Source organism: Zalophus californianus, chromosome 5 (genome assembly GCF_009762305.2).
Source record: "Zalophus californianus isolate mZalCal1 chromosome 5, mZalCal1.pri.v2, whole genome shotgun sequence".
Classification (NCBI taxonomy): domain Eukaryota; kingdom Metazoa; phylum Chordata; class Mammalia; order Carnivora; family Otariidae; genus Zalophus; species Zalophus californianus.
In genome coordinates, this window is record NC_045599.1 from 66448969 (window position 1) to 66465803 (window position 16835).

At 34.0% G+C, this 16835-nt stretch overlaps 1 protein-coding gene across 1 annotated transcript in view; it reads left to right on the top strand.

Moving 5' to 3' along the window:
• Positions 1 to 16835, top strand: part of RASA1 (RAS p21 protein activator 1) — a 103896-nt gene that overhangs the window by 32606 nt on the left and 54455 nt on the right. Inside the window, exons 2-3 of the mRNA XM_027606317.2 lie at positions 14994 to 15146; positions 16163 to 16298. Coding sequence (XP_027462118.1) covers positions 14994 to 15146; positions 16163 to 16298 — 289 coding nt within the window. The remainder of the gene's footprint in view (positions 1 to 14993; positions 15147 to 16162; positions 16299 to 16835) is intronic.

Here is a 16835-nt window from a genome sequence, read left to right on the forward strand (position 1 = left end):
TAACTCTGGGATGACTTCAAATGGACAAACTTTTTTTTTTTCCCCTTGTATTTTATTTGCTTTTTAAAGTTATTCTTGGTGGAAGGATTATTCTACTGTAAACAGTGTTATAAGTATTAGATGAATACTTCTTGTAAAACAAACAAAAACCAAACAGTAAACAGTTTCCACTCCTTTATACCTCCTTAATCTCATTATCTTACTAGTAACCATTGCTATTATAGATAAGTTTGTTCATAAATATATATGTGTAACACATATATAAACATAGATATGTTATGAGTGTTAAGATTGTTATGAGTGTTAAGATTTTTATGTTTCAGGGCGCCTGGTGGCTCAGTCATTAAGCGTCTGCCTTCGGCTCAGGTCATAATCCCAGGGTCCTGGGATCAAGCCCCACATCAGGCTCCTTGCTAAGCGGGAAGCCTGCTTTTCCTTCTCCCACTCCCCCTGCTTGTGTTCCCTCTCTTACTGTCTCACTCTCTCTGTCAAAAAATAAAATCTTTAAAAAAAATTGTTATGATTGTCATGGGTGTTAAGATTATTAGGTTTTCCAATAGGCATTTATGTTTGCATGTGGGGGAAAATGTAATATGTATAAGAAAACTATGTGTAGGGAAAGACTTTTGATTTTACTGGTAAGTGGGAATGAGTCCTGAATATTGAGGAGATTTTTTTGTGCATTCTTTTAAGTAGCAACATAGTTTGCTAGTGGATGTACCTAATTTATTTAGTCAGTTCTCTAGCCATTAAATAATTCAGTTTTATCTAATCATGATATTATACATAGGTACCATGATGATCCCTGTGTGTTATGTGAGCATATGTGTACATTTAATACTTTGCTTTACTTTTATTTTGACATACTAATTTTTTGTGTTGTAAAATCTCTCAGTCATCTTTGCATTTTTTTCTTTTTTGGCTTTTTAAATTATAGATTGTCATCTATCTAGATTTACATATAAAGCTATAGTTTTTATAGTTTCATTTTTTAAATAATTTGTCTGGCATTTATTTTGTTACTTTTGGGAATCTAAGTTGATTATTTCCAAACATCTAATTGATCATTGTAGAACTATTTATTGAATACTTTTTGTGCTGTGCCTCCCATTATATATTACATTTTTATTTGTGATGGAGGCCTTCTCTGGAATTGATGTGTGCATGGTAGTTGAAAGATGTGTTGCTAGTTGGGTACCTACAGGGAAAGCTTTGGCGGGGGAGAAGGGAAGAAGAGGAAGCAGGTGTATATAACGTTTTGACTAGAGGGAAGACTTAATGTTGTTGGCTATGTCAAGTTATGACAAGGAGCTTATTGATTTTTAAAGATTTAGATTTAAGTTGGCTGGCTTGAAGTTCATTTCTCTGTGCATAACTTAAGAGTTATCAGTAAGTAAGACTTATTAAATGCTGAAATATGTTAAAGGTAAGGAACGTAGCAAACCATTAAGTAGAAACTGAATAATTTTAAAAGAATTTTAAAGAATTCCATAAGCCTGAGATTCACCTAAAGAAAAATTAAAGAGAATACAGTTGATCATCAAAATATTAGTAAACAGAAGAAAGATATCAAAGCTAGAAAGTTAAAGCATCTGAAACATATCAGTAAAACATAATGTTTGAATTAATAAATTGTTTGGGAGTAAGGTACTTGATAATGGAGTTGATCTTATTTAAAAACAATGACAACCAAATATAACTAATGGGGACTGGGTGGCCTTGGCATAAAGAAATAGAAAGTAATTAAAATTTTGGTTATGCTCGTGATGGCCTTGTCTTCTCCATAAGAGCTGAGGTTGTTCAGGAAAGAGGTTGGAATAGCTTCGACTAGGTATTGGTTCTGAACCCTTGGGTTCCTCGAGACCCTTTCAAGAGGTCTGTAAAGCTAAAATGGCTTTCATAATACTAAGCCCTTACTTCCATTTCCACTTTGGTGTTTGCACTGACAGTGCACTGGGAGGTAAGATTTTTGGTATTTTAGTGTAAATTAATGCAGTGGCCCTGGACTGTACTAGTAGTCATTATATTTGTCACTGCTGTACACTGGCAGGATAAAAGAAAGCCTGTTTAAATTAAGAATGGCTTAATGTAGCAGTAAGAATTATTTTAAGTTGCAGTCCTTGAGTGTATGTCTTTTTAATGTTTTGTGTGGTGAAATGGAAAATATACATAATACTGTATTCCTGAGTACACACATAATAGTGTATTTCTTTTTTTTTTTTTTTTTTTTTTTTAAGATTTTATTTATTTATTTGAGAGAGAGAGAATGAGAGATAGAAAGCACGAGAGGGAAGAGGGTCAGAGGGAGAAGCAGACTCCCTGCTGAGCAGGAAGCCCGATGTGGGACTCGATCCCGGGACTCCAGGATCATGACCTGAGCCGAAGGCAGTCGCTTAACCAACTGAGCCACCCAGGCGCCCCATAATAGTGTATTTCTAAGTACATTGTCTTGAGGAAAAGCAGTTGTATGATTGACTTGAGAACAAAACTAGGTGCTGCAGTTATGGCACACATTTTTGCCATAAAGAACGACAAAGTATGGTAATTCAGACTTGAGTATTTAACAGACATTTTCTTGAAAAAGAACAAAGTGAGCCTGTCACTTTAAGGAAAACTGACTATATTTGGTGCTTTCAAGCAAAATTTGAGCTTAGAATTTTCAGAATCTTATATCTTTGAATTTGAGAACTTCCCAGATACTTAATGACTTTTCTCATGATGTTGATGGTTGTTGTTTGAGGTCCCGAAAACCCCCCCTCAGGTTCAGTGATTTTCCAGAAGGACTAACCGAACTCAGCAAAGCTGTTACACTCATAGTAACCATTTATCATTCAAAAGGATACAGGTTAAAATCAGCAAAGGAAGAAAGTGCATACAGCGGACTCAAGATGCAAGCTTCTAGTTTCCTCTTCCACTGGAGTCATACAGACAATGCTTAATTCTCCCAACAGCAATGTATGACAGTACCGATGAAGTACTGCCCATCCAGAAAGCTCACCTGAGTCTTGGTGTCTAGAATTTTTATTAAGGGTTCGTCCTATAGGTCTGGAGCCCTCCTGTAGCTGACCTTTGTTACTCCCATCAGTTTGATTCCAGGGTCCCCACCATAAGTTACTTTGTTATCATAAATAACCTGACTTGGCCCAAGGTTCTTAGGCACTCTTTTTGGGCAGGATATTTCAAAGGCTTAGAAGTTACCTCCTAGGAGCCAGGCAAGGGCCAGATGTGCCTAGTTTGGACAGCCCTCAGGTGTGCTTTCTGTCTAGTGGTGTTAGAAAGAATGTGATGTTTTGATATTATAAAATGTTAAAACTTGAAAGGTTGTCATAGCCCCATGAACCAGTATTGCCAAATGACTACTGCATGATGCTACAAAATATGCGTGAGTAAATGATAGAGCAGTGGATTTTAATGGAGCAGAGTATGGAATATTTATAGGTATGGTTAGATACTATATTTATCTAACTTTTAAGTAACTACATTAAGTAACAGTCTGCTTATACCATGAATGAAAGCAGTAGCAGCAACTAATTAAATGCAGAAACAGATATGAATATCCAGATAATGTTCTCAGTTTTATTTCTAATACTGCTAATATTCATATATATAACACACATAAACAAATTTCTGTTGGGTCCTGTATTTTTTTAAACATGTGAAAGGATCTAGAAACCAAAAAGCTGGTCTAGAGGTAATAAAAGGATGAGATGAACAGCTAAACAAAGGGAAGGGTAGGCTTATTAGTGGGATCTCAGAACTGGAATCAGGGATTTGAATGCAATCATGAGTCTTGTCTTGTCCTCTTCTCTTCTCTTCTTTTCATTCTTCTTCTTTTTCTTTTTCTTTTTCTTTCTTTTCTTTCTTTTTAAGAGAGGGAGAGAGAGAGAAAATCTTAAGCAGGCTCCATGCCCAGCGCAGAGTCCAATGTGGGGCTCGATCTCACAACTCTGAGATTATGACCTGAGCCAAAATCAAGAGTAGGACACTTAACTGACTGAGCCATCTAGGTACCCCATTACTCTGCATTTCTGTCTCTCTGTTTGGCCCTGTCAGCTTCATTCTTTCTTATCATAGACTGGCTCTTCCAAGTGATGGGAAATATAGCAAACACACAAAAACCCTTTTTTTTTGACCGCGTATCCTATGGTGTATGCTATCAGAGAAAGACTGACTCTTTCTTAATTCCATTGTGAACAAGAGTATTTTAAAAGAAAGTATGATTCTGCTTGGTTCAGGTACTCACCATGGAATGATGAATTTTGACTAGGCCAGGTTCTTAAAAGAAAATGAAAGCTTCCTCAGAAACCATGTTGTTGAAATTGGGGAAGAAAGACCTCCCAGAGAGAGGGTGTAGTATTTTCCCTGAATGGGATGGCTGCTCAACAGGCAACTCCCAAATCAGCATCTTTGAGTTTCAGCAAGTTGTATGAATTGCAGCCATTATGGGAATTCAGAGTAAGGGTGGTTTTTGGGGTGTCCAGGTGAGGGAACACCGTGTTCATAAATAAGTACAGAATTATGTTGCAGCTCTTATTAATGGCCAATAAGCAAAAGCTTCCTTCTAGAAATCTGGTGTTTTAAAAGAAGTGTGCTATCTTCTGGGGTTTTCAGAGAACATCTCAATCTGGAGTAAGTACAGTTGACCCTTGAACAACACAGGTTTGGGCTCCATTAACATGCGGATTCTTTTCAGTAAATACAATACAGTACTGTAAATGTTTTTTCTCTTCCCTATGATTTTCTTAATATTTTTTATTGTAAGAATATAATGTAGAATACATATAACATAAACAGTATTTTTTAATTGGCTGTTTATGTTATCAGTAAGGCTTCCCGGTTGAAAGTAGACTATTAGTAGTTAAGTATTGAGGGAGTCAGAAGTTATATGCAAATTTTCCACTGTATGGGGTTGGTTCCCCTCTAACTCCTCCGTTGTTCCGGGGCCAATTGTATAGAGTACTGTTTGATATCTCATGTTAGAATGCTTCATGGCTTTACTGTATTTTATGTACTATTAAATAAAAAGCAACTTGAGGGGGCTCCTAGGTGACTCAGTTGGTTAAGCGTCTGCCTTCGGCTCAGGTCTTGATCCAGCCCTGCATCAGGCTCCCTGCTCAGCAGGGAGTCTGCTTCTCCCTCTGCCCTTCATCCCACTCATGCCCTCTCTTTCTCTCTCTCTCTCAAATAAATAAATAAAATACTTTTTAAAAAGGAGCAACTTGAGAATAACAGCCTTGTTTTCCATAGTTTTTATATATTAGTAATGAATCAAATTAAATACTTCCTAGCAGTTATGGTTATTTGTTTTGCTTAAGAAACAATGTTGGTATAAAATAGAATACACCCTGGGTCAAAAAACCCCGTAATTTTAATAACATGTAGGTTGATCCTTTGATTTCTGTTAATGAAAGTTCAGAATTTTAATCAAAATTTTCTGTGACTTCTTACACAATTTATTTGTAATTCATTAAATTTTAGCAAAAACAGGGATAGTAGATGTTCAAGTCTATCAAAGTAATACATTTTAAACTGACATTTTTGTGGACAGATTTCAGGGAGCCATTAATGTTTAATTTCTTTGTGGTAGAATACCTCAAGACCAGATCTGCTTATTTGAAGAGACAAGCTAGAAGGCTATAAAGTTAAAGCCAGTATAAGGAATAATAATTAGCTTGTGCCATGGTTCTCCTGCTTAACAAATGCTCTCTAAGGTATCATTGTTCTGGCCATGGTACCTGGAAAACAGTTCTTTCTTTAGACAGTTAACTGTGGTCATGCTCTTGAGGGCCTTTTGGTTTCATAATGCACTTGAAGCAATGTAAAATACAGTTGTAGGAAAATTTTTAAAAGGCAATGGATAGGGCGCCTGGGTGGCTCAGTTGGTTAAGCGACTGCCTTTGGCTCAGGTCATGATCCTGGAGTCCCGGGATCGGGTCCTGCATCGGGCTCCCTGCTCGGCGGGGGGTCTGCTTCTCCCTCTGACCCTCTTCCCTCTCGTGCTCTCTGTCTCTCATTCTCTCTCTCTCTCTCTCTCTCTCTCTCTCTCTCAAATAAATAAACAAAATCTTTAAAAAAAAAAAAAGGCAATGGATAGCTTGTTCTCATTTCTAGATAAGCAATAGACAAATGTTAAGTAATGACAAACATACTTCAAAACCTAAAACTTTTTTCTTTTTTGTCTTTTTCTTCTCTAAATTCTGTACCTCCCTCTCTCAAAGATAGACTGGAGCCTTTTGTGGTGGCCTTTGAATGCCAGGTTGAATAGTTTATACCTCATTTGGTAACAGATAGCCATTTGTAGACTTTTAAGTTATTAGAGTGAAATGCTTGAGCCTATCGCTTAGGAAGAGCCTATTGGGAAGATGAATCTTTCCACAGTTGTGGGAAGGGTTGAAACAGTGTGAGAAGAAAAGAGGGTTTGAACTAGAGAGTAATTTAAGAGGGAATGAAAAACTGGAGAATAATTTGTATATTGCAGCTCCAGTGATGTTGGAAATGCGATATACAAGTTGGCACTGGTGTTATGGCTAGACAGGAAGGAATCAGAGTTGCGAGTCTGAACATTAGGAAGGATGCTGGTGCCATTAACAGCATAGAGAAGTAAAGAGGAAGAGAGAGAGAGAGAGAGTGAGTGTGTGTGTGTGTGTGTGTGTGTTGGTAGGGGTAATTGCTAATTTTTTAGACTTGGCTATATTCACCTTAAGTTGAAGATTCTTAGCAGGTACTTGTTCATTTAGGCCTGATGCTTAGGAAGAAAGTCAGGTTTAGCAAAAAGAATTTGGGAAATCATTCTCATAGAAGTTATAGTTTGAGCTGGTACTGAAGTACTGGTATTTCCATGAGTAAGAATAAATAGAGAATAGAAAATTCTGAGAAAAAAAAACTCACAGGAAATGCTTTAATTTTAGGATGACCTTTGGCTAAATTGCATAATCTTGCCATCTTTATTTTTTTTTTAAGTTATATTGGAAAAACACTTTGAGAAAGTGCAGAGGGGGAGTGCCTAAAACATAGTGGGTGCTTAAGAAATAGTTGTTGAATGAGTAAATGTAATTTAGTCAGGATATAGGAGTCTATAGGGGAATAAATGGGCACACTGTGGAGAATTTTGAGCTATGGTCTAATGCTACCCCCCTAATGGCTGGGACCAGATTAGAGAATAGAACTTAGAATATTTTGAACTTTTAAAATGTTCTTTGAGATATGTTTCTGAGGAAATGAAAGAAGTTCAGCAAGTAAGGTTGTAAGTCTAGTCTAATTTGAAAGCATATATTCTTTACATTTTTTCTGCTAAGAAGTTGATGTGTAAGGAATATTTGGAAAGTTGGAAGTATTCTCATGCTTTTATATCTGTATGTAAACTTACTTTGCCGTACTTTTTCCTCTGCCTAATAATATCTTTCTCACCTTCTCAGTCCCCTTCTTTCTGTGAATCAGTTGCTACTCATCTTTTAAGTTTACGTTTAGCCATCAGTTTTTTCAGGAAGTGTATTCCAAAATCCTAAGACTGTTGTTTTTCTCTGTGCCCCTACATTCTAATACTTACTGACCAGATTGCAATTGCTTGTTTTGTCTATATTCTCCACTGGATCATAAATTTCTATGTCATACTGTTCATTGGTGTTAACTTGTTTTCTACTGTGTAGCACGATGCTTGACCATTGTTTGTTGGAGATGAACTAAATAAAAGGCAATTTTAGGCTAAAATTTGCTTTCGGATTCAGTGTTTTAAAGATGTCTTAAAATACAGGTTAAGAAATGTTTTAGTTGCAGTAGGTAGCCACTGAATCACCATTCCCTCCAAAGTTTTAATTAAATAAACAGTGTTTCTTTTTACATAAAGGATTGCTTCAAGGTGGTTGACAACTGTGTTGCAGCAAGGTGGCTGCAAGTCATTTCCTCCTGTTGTTTTTCATGAGCTCAGTTACTGTTATGACACTGTAATTGTTGAGGTTCTAAGAAAAAACCATAAGAATTGGGAGTTTTTGAGGAATGAAATTACACAGATAGGAGTGAATGACGACGGAGGTAGGGATTGATGTTACCTTCTGCTGGTAGTTATTGTGCTTTTTCTTTTTCTTTTCTTCCTCTTTTCTTTTCCTCATTTTTCCTTTTCCTTTTCTTTTTCCTTTCCTCTATCTTCTTTCTTTCTTTCTTTCTTTCTCTTTCTTTCTTTCTTTCTTTCTTTCTTTCTTTCTTTCTTTCTTTCTTTCTTTCTTTTTCTTCTTTCTTTTCTTTCTTTCTCTTTCTTTCTTTCTCTCTTTCTTTCTTTCTTTCTTTCTTTCTTTCTTTCTTTCTTTCTTTCTTTCACACTTTTGATTAGTGCATAACATTTTTGGATAGTGTGTGGCTTTTTCTACCTTTCCCTGTTATCTAGGGTAATGGGAGTTAAGGGTAATGAGAATGAGGCTATCTTGGTTGAGTGCCTTTTAATATAAACTTTTGCCTATGTAAGCATTGTGTTGGTTCCCATCTTTTGTATGTTAGTCTTTCAGCAGACTAAATTTTTGGTGGGTAGGTCACATGGCAGTGCTTTTCTTTAGAAGTACTCCCAGGAACTAAAACCTCTTTCAGACTCTGTAAATATGTACTTGGAGCAAAAGGAAATAGAATTTCTACTCTTGGATTGAGCTAATTTGATTTGAAATATATAGCTAAATACACATATTTGCTTGAACACAAGAATATACTTAAGATACCTAACATATACACATAAGCATTACATAGACCTACTGTTTACATAAGCATTTTTTTCTCAGGTTTAGTGATGTAGTTGGTCTGGAGTAGAGGGCAGTTGAGGAGCCTTATAGGGGTATATTAAACCTGTTATGCTTATTAGTCTAGTGGTTGTTCAAATCAATTTACTAGTGACCAGATTTTAATCTCTCTGCATTCACTTTTCTTAACCATCAGCTCAGACTCGGTGACTGTAAGAACTCTGTTGAAAGGAAATATGGGGGCTTTAAGGGATGTATACTAGTTTTAGCAAATTTTTTGTGTATATCATACCATCTTGAAATAACCAGTTTGATTTCAGAAGGGACAAACATGTATAAGAAAATCTGATTAGCATCTTTGAGAATTACAGAAACACTTTCAGAGTTTGTAGTAGGATCAGACACAGAATCCCAGGTGATTTAGGTGACAGAAGAGATTTCTTGGCAATTGGATATCTGCATATACATTTCTCTGTAAGAACTTTGGTGCCTGTCAGTGACATAATTAAGAGGAAGAGTATAGTGGAAAGTAAAAGTGAACTGGGAACTTCAATTTAGTTTCCTTTTTAAAAGGAAGTGTGTTGATGGTGACACTGTTTTGATTGTTTTCTACTGTAGTAGACCATTTCCATTTAGGAATGTCAAGTTAGTTGTAAGTAATTGTATAGTTTGAATGAAGTGCCTGTCTATATTCACGCCAGCTGGTGTTCTCATTGCGTAGATTTCTGTATTATTTTTCCTGTCAGGAGAGACAAACTAAAGAGCACAGAAGTCCGTAAGTCTCCTCAAAAGTCCTTTACTGATATACAATATAAGTTTATAAATATAAACAATTCATGTTATCCCATGTTTAAAAGTAAAATGATTCCTGCAACTTGTCCAACTTGTCTCTTCTATTGTTGACTTTTTAAATATATAGCATCATCTTGGATGGTATGTTATCTTAGATAAATTGATTATGTAGTTTCTGTTGAAATCAAGGGACTCTGTATCTGCCTGTAAGTTTTCTCAACTTTAAGAAACAAAACAAAGGAACATTATGGGGGGAAAAGCGAGGAAAACCAAGAAACAGACTGTTAACTATAGAGAACAAATTGATGGTTGCCAGAGGGGAGGTGGGCCGGGGGATGGGTGGGATGGATGAAATAGGTGATGGGGATGAAGGAGTGCACTTGTTATGAGCACCAGGTGATGTATGGAAGTGTTGAATCACTATATTAGACCCCTGAAACTAATATTACACTGTATGTCAAGTAACTGGAATTCAAATGAAAACTGGGGGAAAAAAAGATTTCTCAAAAAAATTACAAGGCTAGCTGAGAAAAATATGTTTACTTATTAAATTTCCTGTTTTCTTTCCCCTACCTCCTTAAAAGAAAAAGAGGGGTACTTTACTTTTAAGTAGGAGAACATTAGATACTTAATTATTAAAGTGCTATATTAGCAAAATTTAACTCACAGTATTTCCAGTGCATACTTTCTTTGTCATCCTTCCAAAGAATATATCCACTGGAGAAAGAATGGGGCAATCTGAGGGTTTTCTTCTGGAGTTGCCAGGAGAAATGGAAGAATTTCTAGTTTATGAATACATTGGCATCTCTAGTCCCACTTAATATGTAAGATCTATAATGTTCAAAAGAATTTTGGGAAAAGAAATTTTCTCCTAAAAAATAAGGCTTTCGCAGATACAAAGATTTGTTTCTTGTGTTCTCTTTCCAAAATTAGCTGGAAGGTGAAACAAGACTGGAAAATAGGAAGATAATTGGGGCTGAGGTGATCTATAAATTAATCATCCATTAGGCCACAGTCATAAAATTTGGGATTTTCATTGATGAAATTGTATTAATCAGTCCTGTAGTCTTTCATATGTATATATAATTTTATATGTATTATTTCATCTAATAATATCAAGGCAAGCTACTATGAGGTAGATACTGTTATTATATGCCTTTTATAGAGGAGAAAACTGAGGCTCGAAATTAAGTCATTTGCCCACACTTGTACAGCCAGTTGGCAGAGCTACAATTCAAACAAAAGCAGGGTGCCTCCAGAGTCTTTACTTAACCATTATGCAATTAGAGCCTGTGTAGTAGTTTTTCATTTTTATATTTTTCTTTGAAGGCGTTCAGGACAATATGTAATTTATTCTGAGGTTGAGGTGGAGATTGTTTTCCATATTTCATAAGTGATGGTAATAAGGTAACAAAATGTAGAGGCTTGACCAGAGTCATGGAGGTTTCTGGTGAGTCTTCATCTTACCAGTTGGTTTAGTCTCTTCTGAAGATGTTTAGGAGGTGTCAGTGTAGCCATCCTTCTTTAGCTCTGTCCATCTCAAGTATTTTCATATATTTTTTAGACCTAGCTAACAGTCCTCAAAGATCAGAACTTGCTTATTATGGACATTGAAGAAGAATTTTTTTTTTTTTTTTTTACATTGGTAGGGAGTTGGAACTAGACTTAAAGTTTTTTCCCACATTATGCTTTATGATTTGACACTTCTTCCTTCATTCAACAAATGCTTTTAAAATTAATATTACTATGTGCCAGGTACGTTCTGTGAGTTAAAATTGCCGTAAATGTGATAAGCAGAGTAACAAATTTACCTTAGATAATGGCGCCCATAGATATGGGGTAATCTCCTGTTGCATTCAGAATATCCTCATACCCCAATGCAATACCAGTTATTCTGTGTTCCTTAGAGGTATTCTAGATTCAGTTCCATTTCTTGTTAACTTATTTGAAAACAATCACTAGCAAAACTACCCTTAACAAGATATAATAAGACTTTGATTGTAAAGATTGTAAAGAAATAGTGGGAGTGATTAGATTTTTTCATTTCCTTGTAATATTGCTACTATAACTGTGTACAGTCAGAAAGTGTAGCATTTTTGTTAAATGAATCTTAAACTGATATCCACTAGGGGCACATCTCCTCTAGGGGAGTTCACATCTTTGGTATGAGGGTATGTTTTGAGAAGTCATATTTCACATTATTTTTTTTATGTATAAAATGAATTTATTACAAATTCCAGAAAGTTAAAGTAGCATTTTTTTTCCTTTGGCTCCTGGGATTAAATAGAATATATAATGATTCTCTGTGAGAAATTGACAACTTGAGTATTCTGAATTTCTTGGTAGGTGAAATTTTATGTTTATCAAAAAGTTCATGGGTTAAAAAAGGGTTTGAGAGACATTGTTTTAAAGACCCAAGGACTAGTGCTCAGTGGATATAGGGCTTAGGTTCTATAAATCTGTGAAGTACTTCAACCAAATCATATCACATTGGAATTGTGATCTACTTACAAAATACTTGTTTTAGCTACATCTCAATGATGCTATATGCATTTATAATAAAATAATTATTTCACCAAGCGTGATACTGATCTTTTTATTTCCAAGTTTTTAAATGGGATAAAGATTGCATATTGTAATAGCTTAATTGAAGTGCTTTTTATGCTTCAATAATAGCTTTAAAATAGCTGGTCAGATACATTTAAAATATTCATGTTAGTATGATTCACCTTAATAATTTCAAATTAACAAAGATAATTCAGGAAAGTCTGAGTTTTGATTGAGAAAATTCAGTTGCTTTTTTGTTTTGTTTTGTTTGTAGAATAACCATTGACTTTTAACAATGGAATTTCAGCACTTAGAGGATCTGACTCAACTACATATGTGCTCATCCAGCCTATTATTGGATAACTTAATTTCAATTTATAATCATAATAAATAATTGACTTTTTTTTTTACTATAGTTGACACACAATGTTACATTAGTTTCAGGTATACAACATAGTGATTTGACAAATTTATACAGTATGCTGTGTTCACCACAAGTGTAGCTACCATCTATCACCATAGATTGCTACTACAATATTTGACTGTATTAATTATGCTGTGCCTTTTGTTCCTGTGACTTACTCATTTCATAACTGGAAGCCTGTATCTCCCTCTCCCCTTTACCTGTTTTGCCTATCCTCCCACTCCTCTCCCCTTTGGCAACCGTCAGTTCTCTGTATTTACAGGTCTGATTCTGTTATTTATTTAAAAATTACAAAAAAATAAAGAATTGACACGTTTTGCATCATGTATTTGAAGCTTAATGAGCTTTTGACATAAAGGGAATTACTAGTATTCAAGAAACAGAGTTGTTTGTTTAAAGTAAAGTCTGTCTTAAACTGAATACCTGTGTTAAAGCCAGAATCTTACAGAAAGTACAGAGCTAAAAACTAAAACATCACAAATATATCTTTTATATATCAGTAAAAGTTTCTAGGCAAGTATTTATTATAAATGAGTAATTGTGTAACACCTCATGACCTTGTGTATCATCTTATGGTGGGTTCACAGGATGGAGATTAAATGAAATTTTTAAATCCTGACATTTTGGGTAAAACAACAGAAATTTAACAAATAGAAAGTACATAAAAATAGGAGTTTTGCCTATAATTGTTTTTAATTTTTGTCTCTTCAATGTGTAAATCTGCTCTTTGGGATAGCTTCATTGCTTTAGGTAATAAAGAATGTACCAATTTTATATTCTAAGGACATGTCCCATGTATTTTCACAACTAAATAAATATCTAAATAATTTTTTTTAAATGGTGACTTTTTAAATCTTTCTTTTTCTTTTTTTTTTTTTAAAGATTTTATTTGAGAGAGCAAACATGAGCGGGGAGGGGGGTGGGCAGAGGGAAAGGGAGAAGCAGACTTCCCACTGAGCAGGTAACCTGATGTGGAGCTCCATCCCAGGACCCTGAGATCACGACCTGAACTGAAGGCAGACACAACCTACTGAGTCACCTGGGAGCCTCTCTAAGTAAACTTTGTCCTGATCATATGTGGTTAAATTTTAGCTCTTCAAGGAGCCTTTAATCATCATTAGTCTTAACTTTTCCTTTTAGATTTAAAAGAAGAAAAAACAGTTCTTGGAAGTTAAATATACTTGTCAGTAGCCTTAAATATAATGGTTGAACTGAGATTAGAGTTTTAAGAAGAATGCAGTTTTGATTGTTCTTTGCCTTCTTCCTCTAATATTGTTTATAATTATGTTTTTCCTATTAAGATGAAGCTTTGTGATTTTTTTCATTATTTCATTTCAGTCTTATGCACAGACTTCAAATAAGTGGGTTGGTTTTTAAAAGAAAATTGAAAATTCCTTTAATTTTTTTTTAATAAACTAATGAGTCAAAGAATAGTTAGCTTTCCTTACAGCAAGTTTACAAAAATAGGAATATTACAAAAATAGTCATAGGACTGTAATAGTTTTAACTATTGACTTATGGCTAGATATTAAATATTTCAATGCAATGTGAATGTTTTATTGTTTTACTCTGAGTGTTTCTCTGAGTGTTTCAAGAGAGACTATAAGTATCAAGGGTGAGTTCTGATGACTAACATATTGAAGGTGTAAAAATATTTCATAACAGTTACTTTGTAGCACTATTACCATGGCCCTGTGAAAATTCCAATATGTTTCTAATTATGCTTCTGTTTATATCCATGAGTCTTTTATAGGCATAAATTGGTAGCATGGGTGATGCTGGAATTATAGCCAGTCATTTAAGCAGATTATCTGGTAATATGGTAGGTAGAACATATTTAAATTGAGAGTAGGAAAATTAAAGGGAAAAAGGTATTATTTATTACCCACATGTTTGTTAAATAAATTTGAGGAATTAAGATCAGATGTGTGGTTATGGAGTAAATCATTTTAAGACCAAAGGGAATAATCAGCATCATGTTGAAATAGGAAATTAGAATAGTAGTCTTTGGACAATGTCATTCTATTTTCCTGTTCTAGGGCACAGACACTGAAATAGAATAAAGTTTTATTTTCTTACAGGTATCATGTGCCTTGCTTGCTATGTCAAGTGGTATACTTAGGTTCTTTAGTATATAGAGAGGTAGTAATTGTTTCCATTTGTCCATCGTATTCTTATTTTTCTAAGTAAAGATTTGATTGTAATAAGTGTTTATATCTTGACCAGGTAGACAATCCTGGAGGTAGAAAGATGGCAGAAATGGAAGAGGTTCATATGTGAGATGATTAGCCCTGAGTTTATAGAACAAATTAAAAACTGAATAAATGAATTTTTTTCTGAGAGACTGAGAAGTTAAAAATAATTGAGTTAAAATTGGAATAACCTATCAAGAGTAAAAGGTAAATGTTTAAATTACATTTAGGTATTTAAAACCTCTATTATTAAGTTTCTCAACTACCACTATTAATTTTATGGTTGCTATTTGTATTCTAATCACAACTTTTTTCCCTTAGGTGGTATCATGGAAAACTTGATAGAACTATAGCAGAAGAACGCCTAAGGCAGGCAGGGAAGTCCGGCAGTTACCTTATAAGAGAGAGTGATCGGAGGCCAGGATCCTTTGTACTTTCATTTCTTAGCCAGACAAATGTTGTCAACCATTTTAGGTAAGTCTTTAATTGTAATATGAGGCTAAATAATATAGTTACTTTGCTGTAGTGTTCTTAAATACACCTGCTTTAATAAAGGTGACTGTTTCAGTGATATTTAAGTGATGGGGTAAGTGATTTTCAGTTCTGAATTATGTGATTTAATCAGATGATTATAGAGTAGATATTGAATGCATGCTTTTTTGTTTAAAAACAATATTATTGGGCATTGTGCTAATCTCAAATATAATTATCATTTTTAAAGTATAAAGAATTATGAAGAAACTTTGGTAAAGCAGAAATAAAGGAAATGTGTATTTTTAGACTACAGAGTAACAAAATTTAGGAAACAAAGAGTAAAGATATGTGCCCTTTAATTCATTTTGCTTCACTGTTCTGAAATTCTTTGCAAACATTCATGTCAAAGGTATGTAGATTTTCAAGTACAGATATCAAACTCTACATAAATATACATACCTATATTATTAAATATACATACTTATATTATTATCTTCAATTTCATTTTTATGGGAGACATTGAAAAAAATCATTTTTGCCTATAATGTTAACTGATAAAATGTTTGCATGTTCTTGGCTTTCACATTTTAAAATAAGTTTTAAGAGTACTTTGTACCACACGTCGAATGTGAAATTATTATAATACCCTAAATATTTTGAAATCTGTAAGCTACTTTTAGCCAGAGAAAACTTATTAATATTGCTATTTAGTCTTAAATATGAAAAGTGAGCAGAGTATCTGAAGATGGATTTATAAATATTGCAATGAAGAATGTAATGGGGTTTGTAATTCAGATATGTATTTCATATCTATCACATGTATGCATATATATTTTTAGAAGAAATAACCTCAGGTAAATTTGCATTGGCGGATATTAATAAGTGGTATTTAAATACAAGGATATAGTAAAGGAAAAGAGTATGAAAATTAGGGAGTTATAATTTCTTTAGAACTTGGTCTTCAAAATTGGCTCTAAAGGTTTTTGTTATACTGTATTTTTTTCCTATACAAATAGGATTATTGCTATGTGTGGAGATTACTACATTGGTGGAAGACGTTTTTCTTCACTGTCAGACTTAATAGGTTATTACAGTCATGTTTCCTGTTTGCTTAAAGGAGAAAAATTGCTTTATCCAGTTGCACCACCAGAGGCAAGTAAAACTTAAATAAAAAGATTTTTCAGAAATTTATTATTTCACTTTACTATGAGGTTAGCTCTTAGTTTCTTATGGTATTTATTATAAATCAAGAAATATTTGTTGTTTTAAATTTTTAATTCTGGTTGTACTGTCAGCAAAACTGATATCCTCTTCAAAAAATTTTTTTCAGTAATTTTGTATTTAAGTTGCTAGATTTTTCTTTGTATAATACTGTATGGTGATAGCTTAAAAAATATTTTTAAATGAATGAGCAGTTATGACTGATAGCATAGTACTAATCCTGAAGTTGCTGCAAGATTCTGAAACGCCTTCTACATCATCAGAGAAAGATTAATTTATATGTTTCATGTAGTTCATTTAAAATTAAATGGCTACTCATATTACTTGGTAAAAACATTGGTTATACAGTTAAAATAATTTCTATTAAAAAAAAGCCAGAAACAAGACAAATATTTCTAGGCTTTGAGTATTTAGAACCTTACTAAAAACAATTTGAATGATCCTGTGTTCATAATGAGGATTTTTGTT